This window comes from Sycon ciliatum, chromosome 9 (genome assembly GCF_964019385.1).
Source record: "Sycon ciliatum chromosome 9, ocSycCili1.1, whole genome shotgun sequence".
NCBI lineage: Eukaryota > Metazoa > Porifera > Calcarea > Leucosolenida > Sycettidae > Sycon > Sycon ciliatum.
Genome location: NC_088651.1, coordinates 5,990,388 through 6,006,974, shown reverse-complemented (window position 1 = coordinate 6,006,974; position 16,587 = coordinate 5,990,388). Strand labels below are relative to the sequence as shown.

Sequence of the window (16,587 nt, the reverse complement as noted above, 5' to 3'; positions counted from 1 at the left end):
AGAAGCAAGAGACTAGCAGAGGCACGACTGAGACAAGTGGAGAACACAAGGCAAGGAGACGCAGGAGGAAGCACAGGCACGGCACAGAACGAATCAAGGAGAGGGAAGCGGTGTCGCGAGGAGATGGAGACTGATGACGACGAATACGAGTGCGATGGGATGGACGGCGGCATTGGAATAGAGGTGGAGGATGAGAGTAGTGATGAGGAGGAGTTTGATGTTGACAAGAGGAAGTCTGCAGTGTACAAGCATTTGGTGTCCAGTCCAGAATGTCGTAAGGTGTTTGACGATTCCTGGTTTAGTGTTATTCGTTGCGCACGTTTCTTCAAGCAATTGCAGGTGTTGGAAGCTGTGTATATTCGTACTCGTGACCCTGTGCTATGTAAACAGAAAGAAAACGTTGTATCACTCACACTCTTCAAGTAATACACACGCACCATTACATTCATTCACACAGTATCACATTCATCTGCCACTACCTTTCTCACATACACTATATTCACACATTGCAAAGGTGCAAACTTCGCTTTTTGTACCTGTTGGCTGCTGTATTTCTACCTGAAACCATATTAGCTACATGTATATAAGTGTGTGTTTTAGTTATTACATTTTTATGTGACGGCGTTCCACTGATGACAGTCACAAGAAAACGTTATGGAACTTGACTTTCTTCATTTTTTGCTGTTGTTATGAGTGCACAATTTATCTTATTTATTGCCATTTTACGAATAATAAAGCAGTCAAATATTCCTGCATATTTCACTCCTTAGGGCTATATTGATCGCTTATACATGTACAAAACTGTATTTGACTCCTTTTTAGCAATTGAACACATGCTTTGGTCAGTCATGATAAATCTAATATTGACTTCGTACTTGGTCAGTATAGGAAATAAAAGACCTCGTAAAAGACCTCGGCTTCGCCTCGGTCTTTTACTCGGCTTTTATTTCCTATATTGGCCTCGTACTCAATCAATATTACTTATTAGATACGCAATGCAGTCACCCAGGCGCAGGGCCAGGCCAGGTACTACTACTACTAGGTGCATGACGTCATTGCCAGTCAACCAGGCCCCATAATGGGCCATATGCCATGCATGCAGTCGAGTCACCCAGGCCCCATGAAGTCACCATGGTAACCCACGCCCAAAAACGTCACCCAGCTGGGATGCAGCCACCTACCGCGTACCGACATGTACCTGTCCTTGTTAGTTGCCAGCCTCGGGCTTGGAGCTGATTGCACAGACTGTCACATAACCAGGATAACAGTGTCAGTCATGTACATGTACAGCTACACTGTCCCACATGCATGTAGTATGGCGAGGGTGACCTGGTGACCTGGGCCAAGGGCAAGGGTGACCTGGTGACCTGGGCCAAGGGCAAGGGTGACCTGGGCCAAGGGCAAGGGTGACCTGGTGACCTGGGCCAAGGGCAAGGGTGACCTGGGGCAAGGGTGACCTGGGCCAAGGGCAAGGGTGACCTGGGCCAAGGGCAAGGGTGACCTGGTGACCTGGGCCAAGGGCAAGGGTGACCTGGGCCAAGGCCAAGGGCAAGGGTGACCTGGCACAATCACCTGTCAGTGTCACCATGGAGGCCAGGCCAAAGCCCAGAGTCCACAGAGACGTGTTCACAAGTAGAAATTAATATCCATTCAATGATACCAAAATGTATTTAATACAACACCACTGTGTGTGATCTGTAAAGGCAGCAGGCACATGCGTCATGCAGCAGGCAAGGCAAAACTAGAGTTGCGACAGCAGAAAACTTGGAAAGGCATCGGAACACTGCACGGAATGAACGCGGGCAAAGAGAACAAGATGCTTCAAGTGCATAGCAGAGAGTACATGTACATGTATGATTTAATTAACAACATGGGCAATCTGTGAACTGAAGAACAGAAACAGAGAAATCATTCACGGCAGGCACAGATGCACTGAGCTGAGAATCGTAATGAATCGCTCCAGCCAGCAGCTCCAGGTATCATGACACGCAGGTACAGAGAAAGAATACGGCATGTTTCGTGCACAAATCGCTAGTTGCAATGAAATAAAAATTACTCGCTGGTCAGGGGTGTACTACTTGAGTAACGTACATGTGTAGTGCTGGGAGTTTATACTAAACTAAAAATTGAACTAAAAAAAACTTCTAAGAAGTAGAGTGGAAACTCCACTGTATATAAACTAGCTGTGTATTTTCTACGCTACATTTGATGAAAGTACGAGAGTGTATGGGTAACTAAACAAAAATTATTGTAAGGAATGATTCAAAACTGCACCCAGCGCATGGAGAAGAAACGATATCTTCGGAAATTACCAAAAAAATGAATTTGCCCAGGAAATAAAAAAGAAAAAGGGAGGGGGGGGGGGAGTCGGAGGAAAGCGGGAAAGAAAGAGAGAAATCACTTCAGTTGACGCATTCTGAAGCATGCACATGGATACATCTGACGCGGCTTTACGAATGGGAATAACGGCACGCATGCATAGCCAGCACTTGGCAGCAACAATGCTGGCCATAGCGATAAGTAGGGAGGGGGGGGGGGGGGAGGGAGGGGAATGAACAACAGAACGAGAAACACCGGATATTGGACAAAAAGGCTACTAGAGTGGCAGTAGTTAGTAAGGGCAGGCAATGGAATGCACTACACTGTACTAGAACTGCAGCTGGTATCTGTAGCTTTCACAGGAGACCAAGCCAATAGTTAGCAAGGAATTCATACATCACAAGGACAAAAATAAGGAAAATGAAAACAAAATTACATCAACCCAGAGTGCGGCATCGTGTCTCTTGCTCTCAGGAAGAAGAAATGGCGATCTGGCAACAGCAACTCGTCATTGCTAAGTACGAGAGGGCAAGCGGGCATGCAGCACCAGACAGGCCATGGCAGTAACACCATAATACGACATACAACATGCATTGTGAACTGTTAAACGAAATGTGCAGGGAAGAGGGAGGATGGGGGGGGGGAAGGAGGGGGGAGAGGGGGATGGGGGAAAGGGGGGGGGGAGAGGGGGGATTGTGCCCATTGTCTTGAAGTGCTATGGTCAAGGTGCACGACCTCACAGTGCTCAACACACATCCTGGGGTGACAGGTGCATCATCTCTGAGCATCGTACGGTGGTGAATGGTGCTAGGCAAAGTCTTCGGCACATGAATGTCCAAACAATACGAAATGGGAAAATGCGATTTAAGCAAAGGAAAAAAGTTTAGGATAAAAAGCATCAAGGTGTCGCATCCTTTGTCCAATGTGCACGGTGCACAAGCTTTTCGTTGCAGTCCCTGGGCAGTCTGCACCAGGCTGAGTGCAATAATAGCAACCGCAAGACATCAGCATACGACTGACTCACTTGGCCTCAAGCTGTGCTGGAAACGTATGCATCATATCCGGACAGGTGAGATGTGACCTGGCAACCAAAGACTGCTTCACATGCCCCTGTATGCATGCAGGAAAACAATGAGAAGCAGAAAGAGAACAATCTCTGAATTGTCAGCAGATGCATACAACATACACCAGACATTGCTGCCACATGGTTTTTAAGCATGGTGGTGATGGAGAAGGGGGGGGGGGGCAGCTTGCCTATATAACTTGCGAAAAGCTGAAGTGCGTTCTGTTGACAATATTGACAAGTTCGTTTTCGCTATAAGACACCCAACTAATGCGCAAAACACGGAAGCCAATGGAAATTTTGACGAGACATTTTTACCACTAAAACCATCAAACTGGGCACAATGTTGATTATGAGCATCAGCAAACATGTCCCTATCTTGTTTTCTAAGTGGTCAGAGCAGTGATGAAAATGCTACCATAGAGCATAACATCAAACAGCAGAGGTGACTACGGTACTACAATGTCAAAGCAGTGTTAACTTTCGTACATACTTCATAAACACAGTTCACGCACGCACGCACACACATACACACACACACACACACACACACACACACACACACACACACACACACACATATACACACACATACACACACACACACACACAGCTCAGGCTTCAGCATGGTAATACACGACCCCTCCGGCACAGCCAGGTTATTGTATGCACGTGCTTGGATATTGAACTGTGAGGTGATTCTGTGTTTTCAGACTGCACTCAAGCAAAGCGGCGACGAATTCAGGTGACGGCATACTGCCGAATCCCTCTCGTTTTCATTATCAGGCAGTCCGTTTGTGCAGTACAGTCAGACCTCGCTTATCCGGTCCTCTTTTATGCAGATCCCTCGTCATCCGGATGAAAATCGTTGGTTGACTTTCGAATTTAGTGGTCACAACTGTACAAACTTTCATTCGGGTACTGACTTTCGGGCACGAACTAACTTTCGGCCCCGACTTGTGTGTTGTGGAGAAGTCACTTTGTGTAGATGTACATGTACAGTCTACACGCTGTATGTGCGAACCGTACCGGTACTGATTTTGGGCAGTACGTTTTATCGGGCTGAACTTGACTTCAACAGATAGACAAAGGTGGTTTTTATTCAGGGCAGGTACATGTGCGTACAGTAAAGCCTGTATTACTAAAGACCACCATGACTAGCGGCCAGCCTGGTACTACAGACCACTTCGCCAGGCACGGACGGTCTCACATTATGGTTGTGCGGTGCAAACCTGTAACTAAGGACCACCTGTCACTAAAGACCGCTTTCTCTGGCCCCAAGGGCAAGGGGTGGCCGTTAGTCACAGGTTTTACTGTATTTACAGACGTGTACGGTTTTTCAGATCCTGCATCCGCTGTTTGTTGTTTGGCATGGTTGGGGAAACATAGCATAACGTGTTTTGATTGGTGAGAACTTTCTCCTCCCATTATTGATGGTGACAGTTAAGTGTCTTGACTTAGCAGCCTCTCCCTCTCCTAGCCATGTTCCCATTGCTTTTGTGACAGTCTACAAATCTATTTCGTAATGTGCTGCTCAAGAAGATAACTGAATTCAACGTCTTGATGAAGAGGTCTCAAAACTTAGAGTCCATCTTCTCTTGTACTGGATAACCTCTTCTCTCCTCTATGGTTTGCTGGCGGTCAGTCAGCCATGTTCGAACATACGAGAAATTCCGAATATGTCCCAGCGCGTTGTTCCGCTCTGCTACCTCACCCATTGTTTTGCGACCCGAAAACCGTTTTCCACCACCAACAAGGCTATTTTACCCGTGATAGAGCGTGATGTACTTAGTGTACCGGTGAATTTGAATGCAACATTGGCGGGATGCCACAACGGCTGAGCGACCTTTTGAGCAGCACATTACAAAATACGTTTGTAGACTCTCACAAGAGCAATGGGACCATGGCTAGGAGAGGGAAAGCCTGCTGAGTCAAGACACAAAACTGTCACCATCAAGAAAGGGAGGAGAAAGTTCACACCAATCAAAACACGAACAATTGGCACAAGATGAAATGAACGGTTACGCTCCACCAACTATGCCACACAATAAGTAGCCGATGCAGGATCTCGAACAGTGTGTGACTCTACACCCGGCAGAGAAATCGCCAACGACATAACTGCACGAACAGAACACGTTGCAATAACGGCGAAAAGGATTTGGCAATATACCTATGATTGTGTATTGACATTTTTGTTATACAGTAATGAACTTCAGCTATAAAGAACTACATGTAATCCTCCTGCACAATGGTGTTCGTTATATCAGGAGTCGACTGTATTTGTTACTTCAGCACTTACTTTGATGAAAAAGCGCCAGCTATAGCGAATTTTTGCAGTTTCCAGTAGTGGTCATGATCCGTATAGTCTGCAGAAATCTCATCACTGTGTTTTATATGTTTGCTCTCAGTAGCTTTGCAGTCTGATCCACCGCCACCGCTGCACTCCTGAAGAATGTGATAGTGATCATTCTTCTCCGCACAGATCTCCGAACAGGTTTTTCCAGATCGGTCGATCAGTTGCATTGATTTCTTCTCACACACTTTGAACTCCGTGTTGGGAGCTTTGATTTTACCATGTAGGACATAATGGCCGTCGCTCTCGTCATGGACCTTCTTGATGCACTTCTCATGACATTGGGGGCATTCTTTAGGACAAAGTTGCCCAACGCAATCCATGCACAGATGCAGTCCACTGTGGTCTTGTATCAAGCCACAGGTCTGTGGCCTGTTCCTGACTGTTCCATGGCTCCCTGATTCACACGTCCCATCGCATTTTGACGGACATTGAGGGAACCGGTGTCCATCCCTTACTCTTGTCTCAAGACGGTCAGGCAGGATCTCATGAAGGACATCCAACGTGCAAGTAGTTCCATGATCGGCGTGGCACCGTTCTCCACACTTTGAAAAGCCATCGTTTGTCACTGGCTCCTCAAATCCTGCCGCTCGCTCCCAAAAATACCGATGTGTGCAGAAGTGCAGTTCTTTCTTATGCAGCTGCTCCGATTCAATATGATACCCGTCACCACTGCAATCTGCTTGTCTTGCTTCCGATGTGCATGCCAAGATGTGAAGATGACCCCAGGCTGATTTGCGACAAACGTCTTCGCACGATTGTGCAACATCTAGAGATATGAGCGATGTTTGTTGCGCGGTGACAGAGGTCTGTAGCTTCTGTCTGCCGTCCATTCGGATCTGGCCATGTGCTGCTCTGTGTAACGTTGTGCTGTCGTGTGGTGGGAGCTCGCACTGAGCACCACAGAAAGGACAAGGTGTAGAACAGAGATGGCTATCCCCACATTTATGCTCCTCATGCCCCTCGTGAAGCACGTGATCATGAGCAAGAGTGCAGGTTTCTGTACAGTCGGCAGCAGAGCACAGTGCAACGCAACCGTGCGAATCACACCGATGATCCTTATGGGCAGCGCCATCCCTGCTGTCTAGTATCACGTCACACTCCCCAGTGCAGAGGGGTTTACCGGCAGTGGTGGTTATTGATTGCCGATTAACCTCACAGCGTTCTTTGCACCTATGGGCTGTTTCTGCGCAGAGGCACGGGCCAGCATGATGCTCAAGCCGGTCATCACAATCCTTGCCGCAGTTCCGCGATACCTCCTTATACACGCAATGTCCTGAGCACGGATGAGAGCACTTGAACGTGTGGCCAGTAGTACTATGTGGTAGTAGACCAGGGTTAGCTCCTGTCACCAGGGAACCAGCGTGAAGTTGTCTTCCTTCACAAAACACAGCATCGCCACCATGCTCCGCATGCTGGCATCGGCCATGGCAATGGTCGAATTCCGCAGTCTCATCTTCAGAGTAAGGGTCCACAAAACCGATTGCTTTCCAGAACTGGCTGTGGGTGACTCGCTCGGTGAAGGTAACGTCGAGGCTCTCTGTTGCTGATTTATCCACTCTGACTTTGCAGTGGTGGTGCTGTCGTTTCAGAGAGGAGCACACGGTGCTGCAGGTGATCACTGATGGTGAGCTGTCGGGTGTTTGCTGAGATTTTGGTGACACCATGGAATCATTCTCCGTACCCACAACTCTCCAAGGAGAAAGGGCATGTTCCTGAATCCTTGCTGGCCGAAGAGACAGGTATTTTCCATGTGTTGTGCTGTGCAATTCATCGTCAGCATGAACCAGCTTATCGCAGCACTCTCCGCACGTTGGACAAAAGGCGTTGCAGGTATGTTGCAATTGGGAAGCGTCATCATGATGTGCATGCTCTCCACTGTGTTCCGCTTGGCCAGTTGGAATTATGCGTTTGCAGGGCAGCCTCAATGCTGGCAATGTTCCATCCTTCACCAAAGCTATTTTCTGGTCAAAATTCAGCTCACTCAACCAGGGCTGGGTGCAGTTTCCTCCGCCAGTATTGCACTTGATATCTTTGTTGCCAGTACGCTTCGATTCAGAGCAGATATGAGTTGCACCACAGTGATGAACAGTGGATCCAGTAGGATGGTGGAAATGATCTTCAGCTGCACAGTCAGCATTGCAGTGATCGCATTTAGCAGTGCACTTTCCAATGCCACAGTTGCATTTCTCTTTCTTATCATGACCCATTTTCAATTCACATTTGCGACTGCAATCGGTTCCCCTGCAGTCTTGGTTACATTTGTGCTCCTTCTCGCAGTCGTGGCCCCTTGAATGCTTGAGTGGCCGCTTGCAGTGTTCCACACATGGACCGTATTGATTGGCCTGTCCACAAGGATCATTACATAGATGATTGTCGCATGGAAAGTGATGACCATTGTCAGCAAAGCCAGGCAACTCAGGTATGCCAGATTGTGGAACTGTCTGATGATACAGAAGCTGTGTGCAATACACTTTATCTTCCCCGTGCTCTCGATCTCTTGGGCAGGGTGCGGGACACTTGTCAAAACCATTTGCTGGGTCTACACTGGGGTCGGCAAAGCTGTGGACATCCCAGAATAGGGCATGGGTCACTTTGCACTTGTTGCCCACCCGCCTGTAGCTTTCTTTGATTTTGCCTTTGTTATAATGCGCTGCTACCAGGTCGTAGTCTGGGACATGACTGTGTGAGCGACTTTCTTCGAGGCTACCACAGACAGTATGGCAGGTTGTATCATCTGGCAGTTGTGAAGGAGTAGAGCCATTTCCATTGCGGAGACTAGCCCGAGCACTGGACAGCACAGCACCGTGCTGTGATACTAGATGCTGATCATGCGTTGTAGATGCCGGTGTTTCACAGTGAAAGCCACACAATGGACATGTTTTGTCACATCCGTGCGCCTGTTGACAGCTGTGTTTCACACCAGGATGTTTGGCTTGTCCAGGTGGCACTGGTATGTTGCAAAAAAGCTTGAATGCATTGCCAGCAATCTTCTCAGCGTTGGAATTCTCGCCGATGAAGCTTTCTTTCTCTACTTCTGGGACAACTTTGCATGGCCCATGCTCGTTGCATGCTACCTTGCACTTGTGGCTATTCCGGCAGTAGTGTTGCAGAGGGCTGGAGCTTGAGACTTCATGGTTGTCATCCTTAGAGCAACGCTGTGTGCAGTCGGTATCTTGGCATTTGATGCGACAGGTGTGTGCTGATTTGCACTTGCAGGGCTGCGCACTCTTGTCATGGCCTTCCAGTAGAGTGCAGGTGCCTTCACACCGTTGTCCATCTTGAAACAGTTCACACTTGTCACCGCAGACGTGCTCTTCGCATTCGAACCGATGGCCTTGTAACTGTCCATGCCGCTCTTCAGCAGTGAAACCTCGTTCTGGCTCGGCCTCCGGGTTGTAGAGTTGATGATGGATTTCACCAAGGCACCGCCTGTTTTCAATGCCGTCGTGGCCAGGCAGGGTACACACTTTTGGGCAGGCGTTGAATAGGCGCGACTCCCCTTCAGGATATGGATCCAATAATGACAGGTTGTCCCAGAAGGTCCTATGAGACACTTGGCTTGCCTTGGTACATGAGGTGGAGGTGCTGCTGGCAGCATCCACGTCGTAGATGAGATGAGAATGAGATGGCCCAGCAATCTTACATAGCTTGTTACAGGTGATTGCAGCATCTGGCAGTTGCACTTCTCTTCCATCCTTGTCCAGTAAGGCGATCTTGGCAAGAACGTCCAGCTTGATGCTACCGTGAGTCACGGAGCAGGCAGTGCCAGTGTGATCGTATGGAAGTGAACAGCAGTGTCCACACATGCTGCAGGACTTATTACAGTGGTGGACAACACCACAGTGGTGGGACTTGTCATGCATTTGAAGACGGGGTGGTATGGGAATCTTGCAGAATGAGTTCCTGAAGCCGTTGGGAAATGCGGTTGCGGTGACGTTCAGAGGCTGTTCGTGACCACCCGGTGAGAGAATAAAACAGACTCCCAGTGCCTCACAGGGCTGGTTGCAAATGTGTTGCTGCTTACAGTGATGAAATACCGACGATCGGTTGGCAGTATCGGTAGTTGGGTATAGGTGGTTCACGTCGTAGGCACAGTATGGAGGATAACTGCTGTGCGGCAAGATACACGGCTTTCTGCAAAGACCATACTGCTTCTGCTGCTCTGGAGAAGCTGGGTCTTTGAACTTCATATCATGCCAGAATTTTGCATGAGTGCTGAAGCTTTTCTTTAAAGTCATGTAAGCACTTCCGATGTGTAAGTGGCCTCGTCCTCCTTTCTCGCACATATCTTGGCATGTTACACCTCCTTCAATGTGGATCTCGTCGTCAAGCCCGACCGAGAGCTTCACGGCTGTCACGATTGTCCCGTGCTGGACCTGATGAAGAGAACCGCTCTTGTGGTGTCCAGCGTGTAGTTCACAGTGACGTTTGCACAGTGGGCATTGCTCCTTGCAGGTATGAGATTCGGCGGAACACTCATGTTTCCCTGCGTGCAATTTCTTCCCGGCTGGTAACGGCTTCACACACTTCAGTTGAAATCCGGTGGTGTTGCTTAAACCGGAGACAAGTTCCCGGCTATCCTCTGGTGCTTTCCCGTGGATAGTTGTGACATGGCACACACCATCCACTTCACAGTACTTGGCACACGAGTGCGGCTGATTACAATGGTGTAGCCCTTTGTTCTTTGTGGAGTGAACATGGTCAGGTGCATTGCAATCCGCCGTGCAATTACCAATTTCACACCTGTTCTCACATCCAGTAGCATCACATTTATGGTCCGCATGCTCATAGTAGTCATCTTGCGTACACAACACCTTGCAGCCAGGAGCTTCACATTCCACGCGGCATTGGTGGTGCTCTTTGCGACACCTGCACCGGGACTCGTGATCGTGGCGGTAGAACCGACAGGCCACGTCCCTCGCGCTTTTCTCGCTCTGATTTTCGTCACGGGAGCAGCGGAAGCATGCCTCTGCACACTTGTGCTTGGTGGAGCAGGCAAACCAGTGGCCGCACAGCTCCCGCCCATTCTCGTCAACTCCATAGATTTGCAGTCCGGTGTACATCAGAGATGTGGCGGCGGTCGCGTAGTCCAGCTCCGGTTTATCACTCGGCTCATGGAATAGTTTCCCTTGGCAGTAGACGTTGGCCTTAGGTCGGTGTCGTTCCTTTGCATTGCACTTGACCGGACAGCCATCCAGGAAATCACGGTCTTCCGGGCACGGAGAGTCAAATCCAAACGACTCCCAGAATGCAGAATGTCTCTGCTTTGTGCGTCCCAACTTGCAGTGAGTATGGCCACGCCCTGCTTCCTTGCACAGCTGCCCACAGGTCCGTTCACCAACGACCGCAACTTCATCGTTGACTCCGTTGCGAACAACATAAGACTGATTCCGGTACGGGCCATGTTCATCGAGCCGGTGATTGCCTTCGTGATTGATATCTCGTGTGCAGTAGCGGTGGCAGCCCGGACACTGGACAGTGCAGGTGTGCGTGTTGCGACAGGAGTGCTTCTCCTCGTGCTCTATCTCTCCGACGGGCTTCTTGATGTCGCACAGCAAACGATACCCATTTCCATCACTGGATTGCCGCTTGTGTTTCTCAGGGTCTATAGTAGTAGGATCGGATGCAAGCATGCAGATGCCATCCTCCTCGCAAAGCTCCCGGCACTCGTGACGAATGCCGCAATGATGAGGTATTGGCTTATCTTCACCACCGTGCAAGTGATCAAGGGGCTTACCGCTTTTGCAGCAGTTCTCACCACAGGCACATTTCATGCAGCACCTATCAATACCACACCAGTGCAGCTCATGATCAGGTTGATCTTCAGAGTTATGCTCCTCGACGCGCCGTACACAAGGCTCTCCACAAAGACCGGACTCCAAAGTAGCTGGGCACGGGATGCCACAGACGTGCTTTTCAGCAGTCTGACACGAGCACACACCGTGGTGACCCACAGGCTTGGAACACCGTGAACGCTCCGTGCCGCGCATGCATTTCTCCAGTTTCTCGGGTAGAGTGCAGAGTCCGTTACACGTATGATCCGGCTCTCCGCTGCACGGGAAATGGTGGCCTATGTATACGTCGTGCTCGTTGCCGCGGCTTTGTTTTCGCTCGACGCCGTCGATCTCTTCCCTCACTGCCTTTCCTGTGTAACCTTTGTCGTCTGGCTCGTGTTTCTCATCAAACGCTTCATGCCACAGAGAGCCTGTGCAGTAGGGTGCACTGGTCGCAGGATGTCTTGGGCATTGCATAGGGCAACGGTCAAAGCCGACACTGCCCGCATTCGGATCAACGATATTCAGCCTCTTCCAGAAGAATGTGTGATTCACAACCTTGTGGTTGTCCCCGTCTTGTTCCTGGCGTGGAAAGAATGGCCTATGGCCAGAGGCAGAGGTGTCAAATGCGCCGGAACGTTTGGCCAGCAATGACACAATATCCTTGGACAAGATGTGTTCGTGACCCCGCATGTAGTCCTTGCCAGGGCAGAGCTGATCGCATCTTGGCGGTGTATCATGGGACACCAACTCATGCGTTCGGCCATTACGCACCCTGGCAAAGCAACTGTTCCGGATCTCTCCGTGCTTCATATCGTGCGGACCCGCGTGGTCCCAGCCGAGATGACACACCATGCTGCACAGTGGGCAGATCTCTGTACACGTGTGATCTTTCTGTTCCTTGCAACACTGGTGATTGCCGTTGTGCGTCAGGGTCATGGCGTCCAGTGTCGAGCCGCAGAACATCTTATAGCCGTTCACACCGATTCGCTGCTCCTCGTCTCTGCAGATGTTGAGGTCTAACTCTGGCTCCGAGTTGCTGGCTATAGCACACACACCTTCAGCTTGACATACGTCTGGACACTTGTGATCTGTGGCACCACACGTGTGTAGGTCATGGCCTTGCCCCTTGTCGATGTCGTGCAGGCAGTATTTCTCGCACCGTGCTCGAGAAGTCAGTCGAAGTTGGCACTGCTGCGCACAGGTGTGTCTTTCAGCGGAGCATTTGTGTTCGGCCTGGTCATCGCCAATATGTTCGCCGTCCCTGCTGGGTTCGTCATGCAGAGCATCCTTGTGGCAAATTGAGTTCCTCACCTGCGCGCGACTACCATGCGTGTGAACCCAGGCATCCTGGTACTTGCACAGCTCCTCACACTTGTGCTGTGCAGGCACGTTATCTCCTTCTTGCCAGCACTGGCAACGACGGCTGTCGTGACCTGCTCCCGCCATACACTGGCCGGGCTCGCCTTCCCTGGTCTTCTTCTCCCGACAATACGTGCAAGGTCTGCCGCAGTAATGCTTGTCTTGCTTGCCGTGATCAAACAGACAGTCATGCTTGTCGCGATGACCACGCGGCTGCAGACAAAGCAGGTGACAGGGCTTGTAGGAGCATGGCTGGTCGCAAGGCTCCCAGATTGACTCAAAGAAGCTGAAACAGGATTTGGTTTCTGCTTCAAGGTCGACGGTTCCCTTCAGTTCCTGCCTGTGAGCGTGGGACGGTGCCTTCACAGCTCTTTGCCGGCGTTTGCAGAGGATGTCCAGCGCTGTCTTGGTCTGAGTGTGGAGAGCGGCCGGGCCTCGAGACCACCAGTCTTCTTCAGACTTCAGTACGGCTCTTGCGATATCAACACGCAGAGTGTTGATCATGTCACGGGCAGCATCGCTCAGCAGCTTTTCGACGCCGTCGAGGCACTTGTCTATCTCGGCACTATCCACATCCACTTTGAAATCGAGGGGTAAGCCGGAATCCATGGACCACTTGTACTTCTGCGGTCGATGGTACGGCTCCACGACCTCTCCGTCGATTTTTAACTCTTGGGTGCCACCGTTGCAAGGTTTGCCATTCCACTCTCCGCTTCTTAGCGCGGTGAACAAGAGCTCAAAAAACTCTATGGTTTCACGGTGATGGACTTGGCTGAGCTTCAGCGATGTGAAGCTAGTACAAGCAGCGGCAGCAGCGCCCAGCATCAAACACAGCGAGTCGTGGAAACCGGCTGATTTGAAGCACGGCGTCGAAAGCTCGCCGAGGTGAGCCGTGATACGTTCCGCCGCAAACTGTCGAACGCACGCCGCCCGCTGCGCTGCTTCAAGCTGAACTCCGTCGTAATGCCGCTCATCATAATCTCCGAAGAACTCGCTGAGAGTGTCTTTATCCTCTCGGTCAAGGTGACAGCGTCTCTGGGATCCATTGTCGTTGTTGCTTTGCTGAGACGTGGACAGTACGAGGAGACGGCCCGTAAACAGGCCGCTGTCGATTTTCTGAGGGTCTAGCTTGGACTCCTTCTCCTTCGGATCAACCCAGAGCGATTTCATATGCTCTTTCATCTCCTTGATAACCGCGACAAGCCGTTTGACTGCACCCACTGGATTGTCAGAGCAGACGATGAAGACATTGCTTAGTGCTACTGCTGGTAAGAGGAGCGACATGGCTGCGTCCTGGAAAGGTTCCTTGGTTTGAGAGAGCAGATGCAAGCCTTCGAAGCAGAAAAAGTTGTGCACCCTCATGTTGAGAAGGCGCGTGGAGAGAAGCAGTCGAGCATGTTTCCGCTGCTCCACCTCCGGTCTCCTGCCGCATCCCGGTTTAATGGCAGCGACCTTGGCATCACCCGGTATGCTAGCGGCCATCATTCCGCCGGAGCACATGTTGGCAATAGTCATCGCACTGAGTTCGTCGTCGGTCAATACGGTTGTAACATACGTCGGGTCACTGCGGTGACGTAGCTCGCTCGCCAGTGGACTCACTTCGATCAAATTGTGCACAACGTCCACAAACTTGGCTCGCTGCTCGACCGGAACAGGATTGGATGCAAAGCACTGACGACAGATTGCAGATGAGGTGTCACCATGGCTGCTTGCATCCTGGGGCAGTGGGTCATCGGAGTCGAGTGAGACGGTTGAGAGGACGGAGAGGCTTGGGCCCAGGGCCATATTGATGAACAGCTGGTCAAACTGGACCATTGGCTGGCGCGGTAGCTTGCGAAGGTCAACTCTATCCATTGGCTGGATGATAGGACCTTCAATGATCGGTACGTTCCCCATGTCGGTCGTGCCAGGAGTTGCAGTGGCAGTGGCAGTGCGTGGGGTGTTTGATTGTCTGCTGTCGGTGACGTTGAAGCAGCTCCTGATGGCTTCTTCCTTGCGCGCGTCGTTTTCACTTGGAAACTGTACCGTCTGGTAGGGCTGCGTGACAGCTATTGCAAGCCGCCGTGTTTGCCAGGCAAGCGATCCTTTGCAGCCGTACCAAGCATACTTGGTTCGAAGAAGCTTGAGAGGGTTGTTCGGGTCGAGTTGCTTGGGATGCCGTTTCAGGTTTCCGAACTTCTCCTTGAACACGATCCTGGTGCCGCTCATGGAGCGTTGCATTCCCGCTGTGTCTCGATCCCATGGCCAGTCGTGATCAGTGAATGCCAGTAGAACAGAGTCGGACGCATCCATCGTCAGGTTGAGAAGTTGACAAGCCGTGCGGATGGGCTCATGCTCGTGCAGGTTAAGGACAAGGTACGCTTCTCCCGTCGCGTCCGTGACGTTGTCCACAAAGCACAGGACGCTGGATCCTGGCTCCACGTCGACCAGGTGTGCCAGAGATTTGCCGTCGGCAATTTGGTGGCCATGCAGGATGCCTTCGATGCATTCTCGGTTCCCGGCCATGACCAGCACCTTCAGGTTCGTGTACTTCATTGCGGATGCAGTGCCGTCGCCGTCTGCTGGCTGCTGCCCATCGACAGCTTGCCCTCCTAGCTTGCTGGTACACTTGCCGACCTTCTCCAGGGCAATGCGCAAGTACCTGATGGCATCCCGGTCCACTAGTATCGGTGGCGTTTCCACGATGGCAGGTACCGGCCTAGTGAAGTCCAGCTTGATGGCGTGCTCCTCTTTGCCCAGTGCCGTCGAGTACCACAGTCGCTTGGCAGTTTTCTGACTCTTGCCAACTGCAGAGGGAACAAGCAACGCACGCAAAGACAGACAAAATGTATAAACATACAGGCTGGAATTCACTGAGTGTCGGACGCACTCCACATACCGCACACTGTCAGCTCTACTGATACATACAAAGATGCCATTCACGGCTCGAAAACTGGTTGGGTGGAGAGAAAAGGGTGGCATGGACCTGTTAGTTTCATGTCCTTAGTCAATTTATCAGACAACTGACATTGTCGAGCCACAGTATCTCCTTTCGTCCCTGTGTGGAACTCATTCACTCACTGTGACAGCTTAATCAAGAGACCCGGGATATTTAGCAAAGACAAAACTTGACCAGAAGAAACACGGAACCGAGGCACAAAACGAGGGGCTAAAAAAAAGTGAGGTAACTTGGATTGGTGCACAGACAGAGGTGGCTGGGCTGCACTGCTTTGTCATAAGAAGCTGTAACCCCTCGCTCTTGTACCCTGCTTTTCAGTTTAGTTTTGACTGTGTTCAGAAGGCAACCAGCAGAGGTTTCGGAGCCAAGCACTAATAGTGATCCACGCAGGGATAAAAGGAGGCAGAAATTTCGCTATGCACGCTAATGCTCGGCCGGTACAGACAATGATAATGCAAATCTTTACCGAAAAAAAATAGGAGCAAGAACGCTTGAAATCCCAGGAGCCCTCAATATGCTTTTGTTATACCTTCAATGTAGGCCATGTATTATTCGAACTGATAGAAAAGTCTTTGCAAAACCACTATCCGGCACAAGGTTTTGTATTGCAAATCATTTCTATACGTTCGAATAGCACATAGTCATGATGACCTAGGTAAAATACAAAAAAAGCATAGCGAGGGCTCCTGGGCTTTCAAGCCCTCTCGTGGCTCACAGCAGAGTCAGTTCGACGTGAACATTTCCGCAGGAGGAGCACCACTAAGAAGAAGAAGCA

The 16,587-nt window shown here is 50.5% G+C and overlaps 1 protein-coding gene across 1 annotated transcript in view; it reads right to left on the bottom strand.

The window, feature by feature from the left end:
• Nucleotides 1–1,625: 1,625 nt before the first annotated feature.
• The window catches only part of LOC135825337 (uncharacterized), a 34,307-nt gene continuing 19,345 nt past the window's right edge, over nt 1,626–16,587 (bottom strand). The window contains exons 16-17 of the mRNA XM_065338073.1: nt 5,682–15,660; nt 1,626–3,429 (exon numbers count right to left, since the gene is read on the bottom strand). Of these exons, the coding sequence (XP_065194145.1) occupies nt 3,420–3,429; nt 5,682–15,660 (9,989 nt within the window). The 3' untranslated portion in view covers nt 1,626–3,419. The remainder of the gene's footprint in view (nt 3,430–5,681; nt 15,661–16,587) is intronic.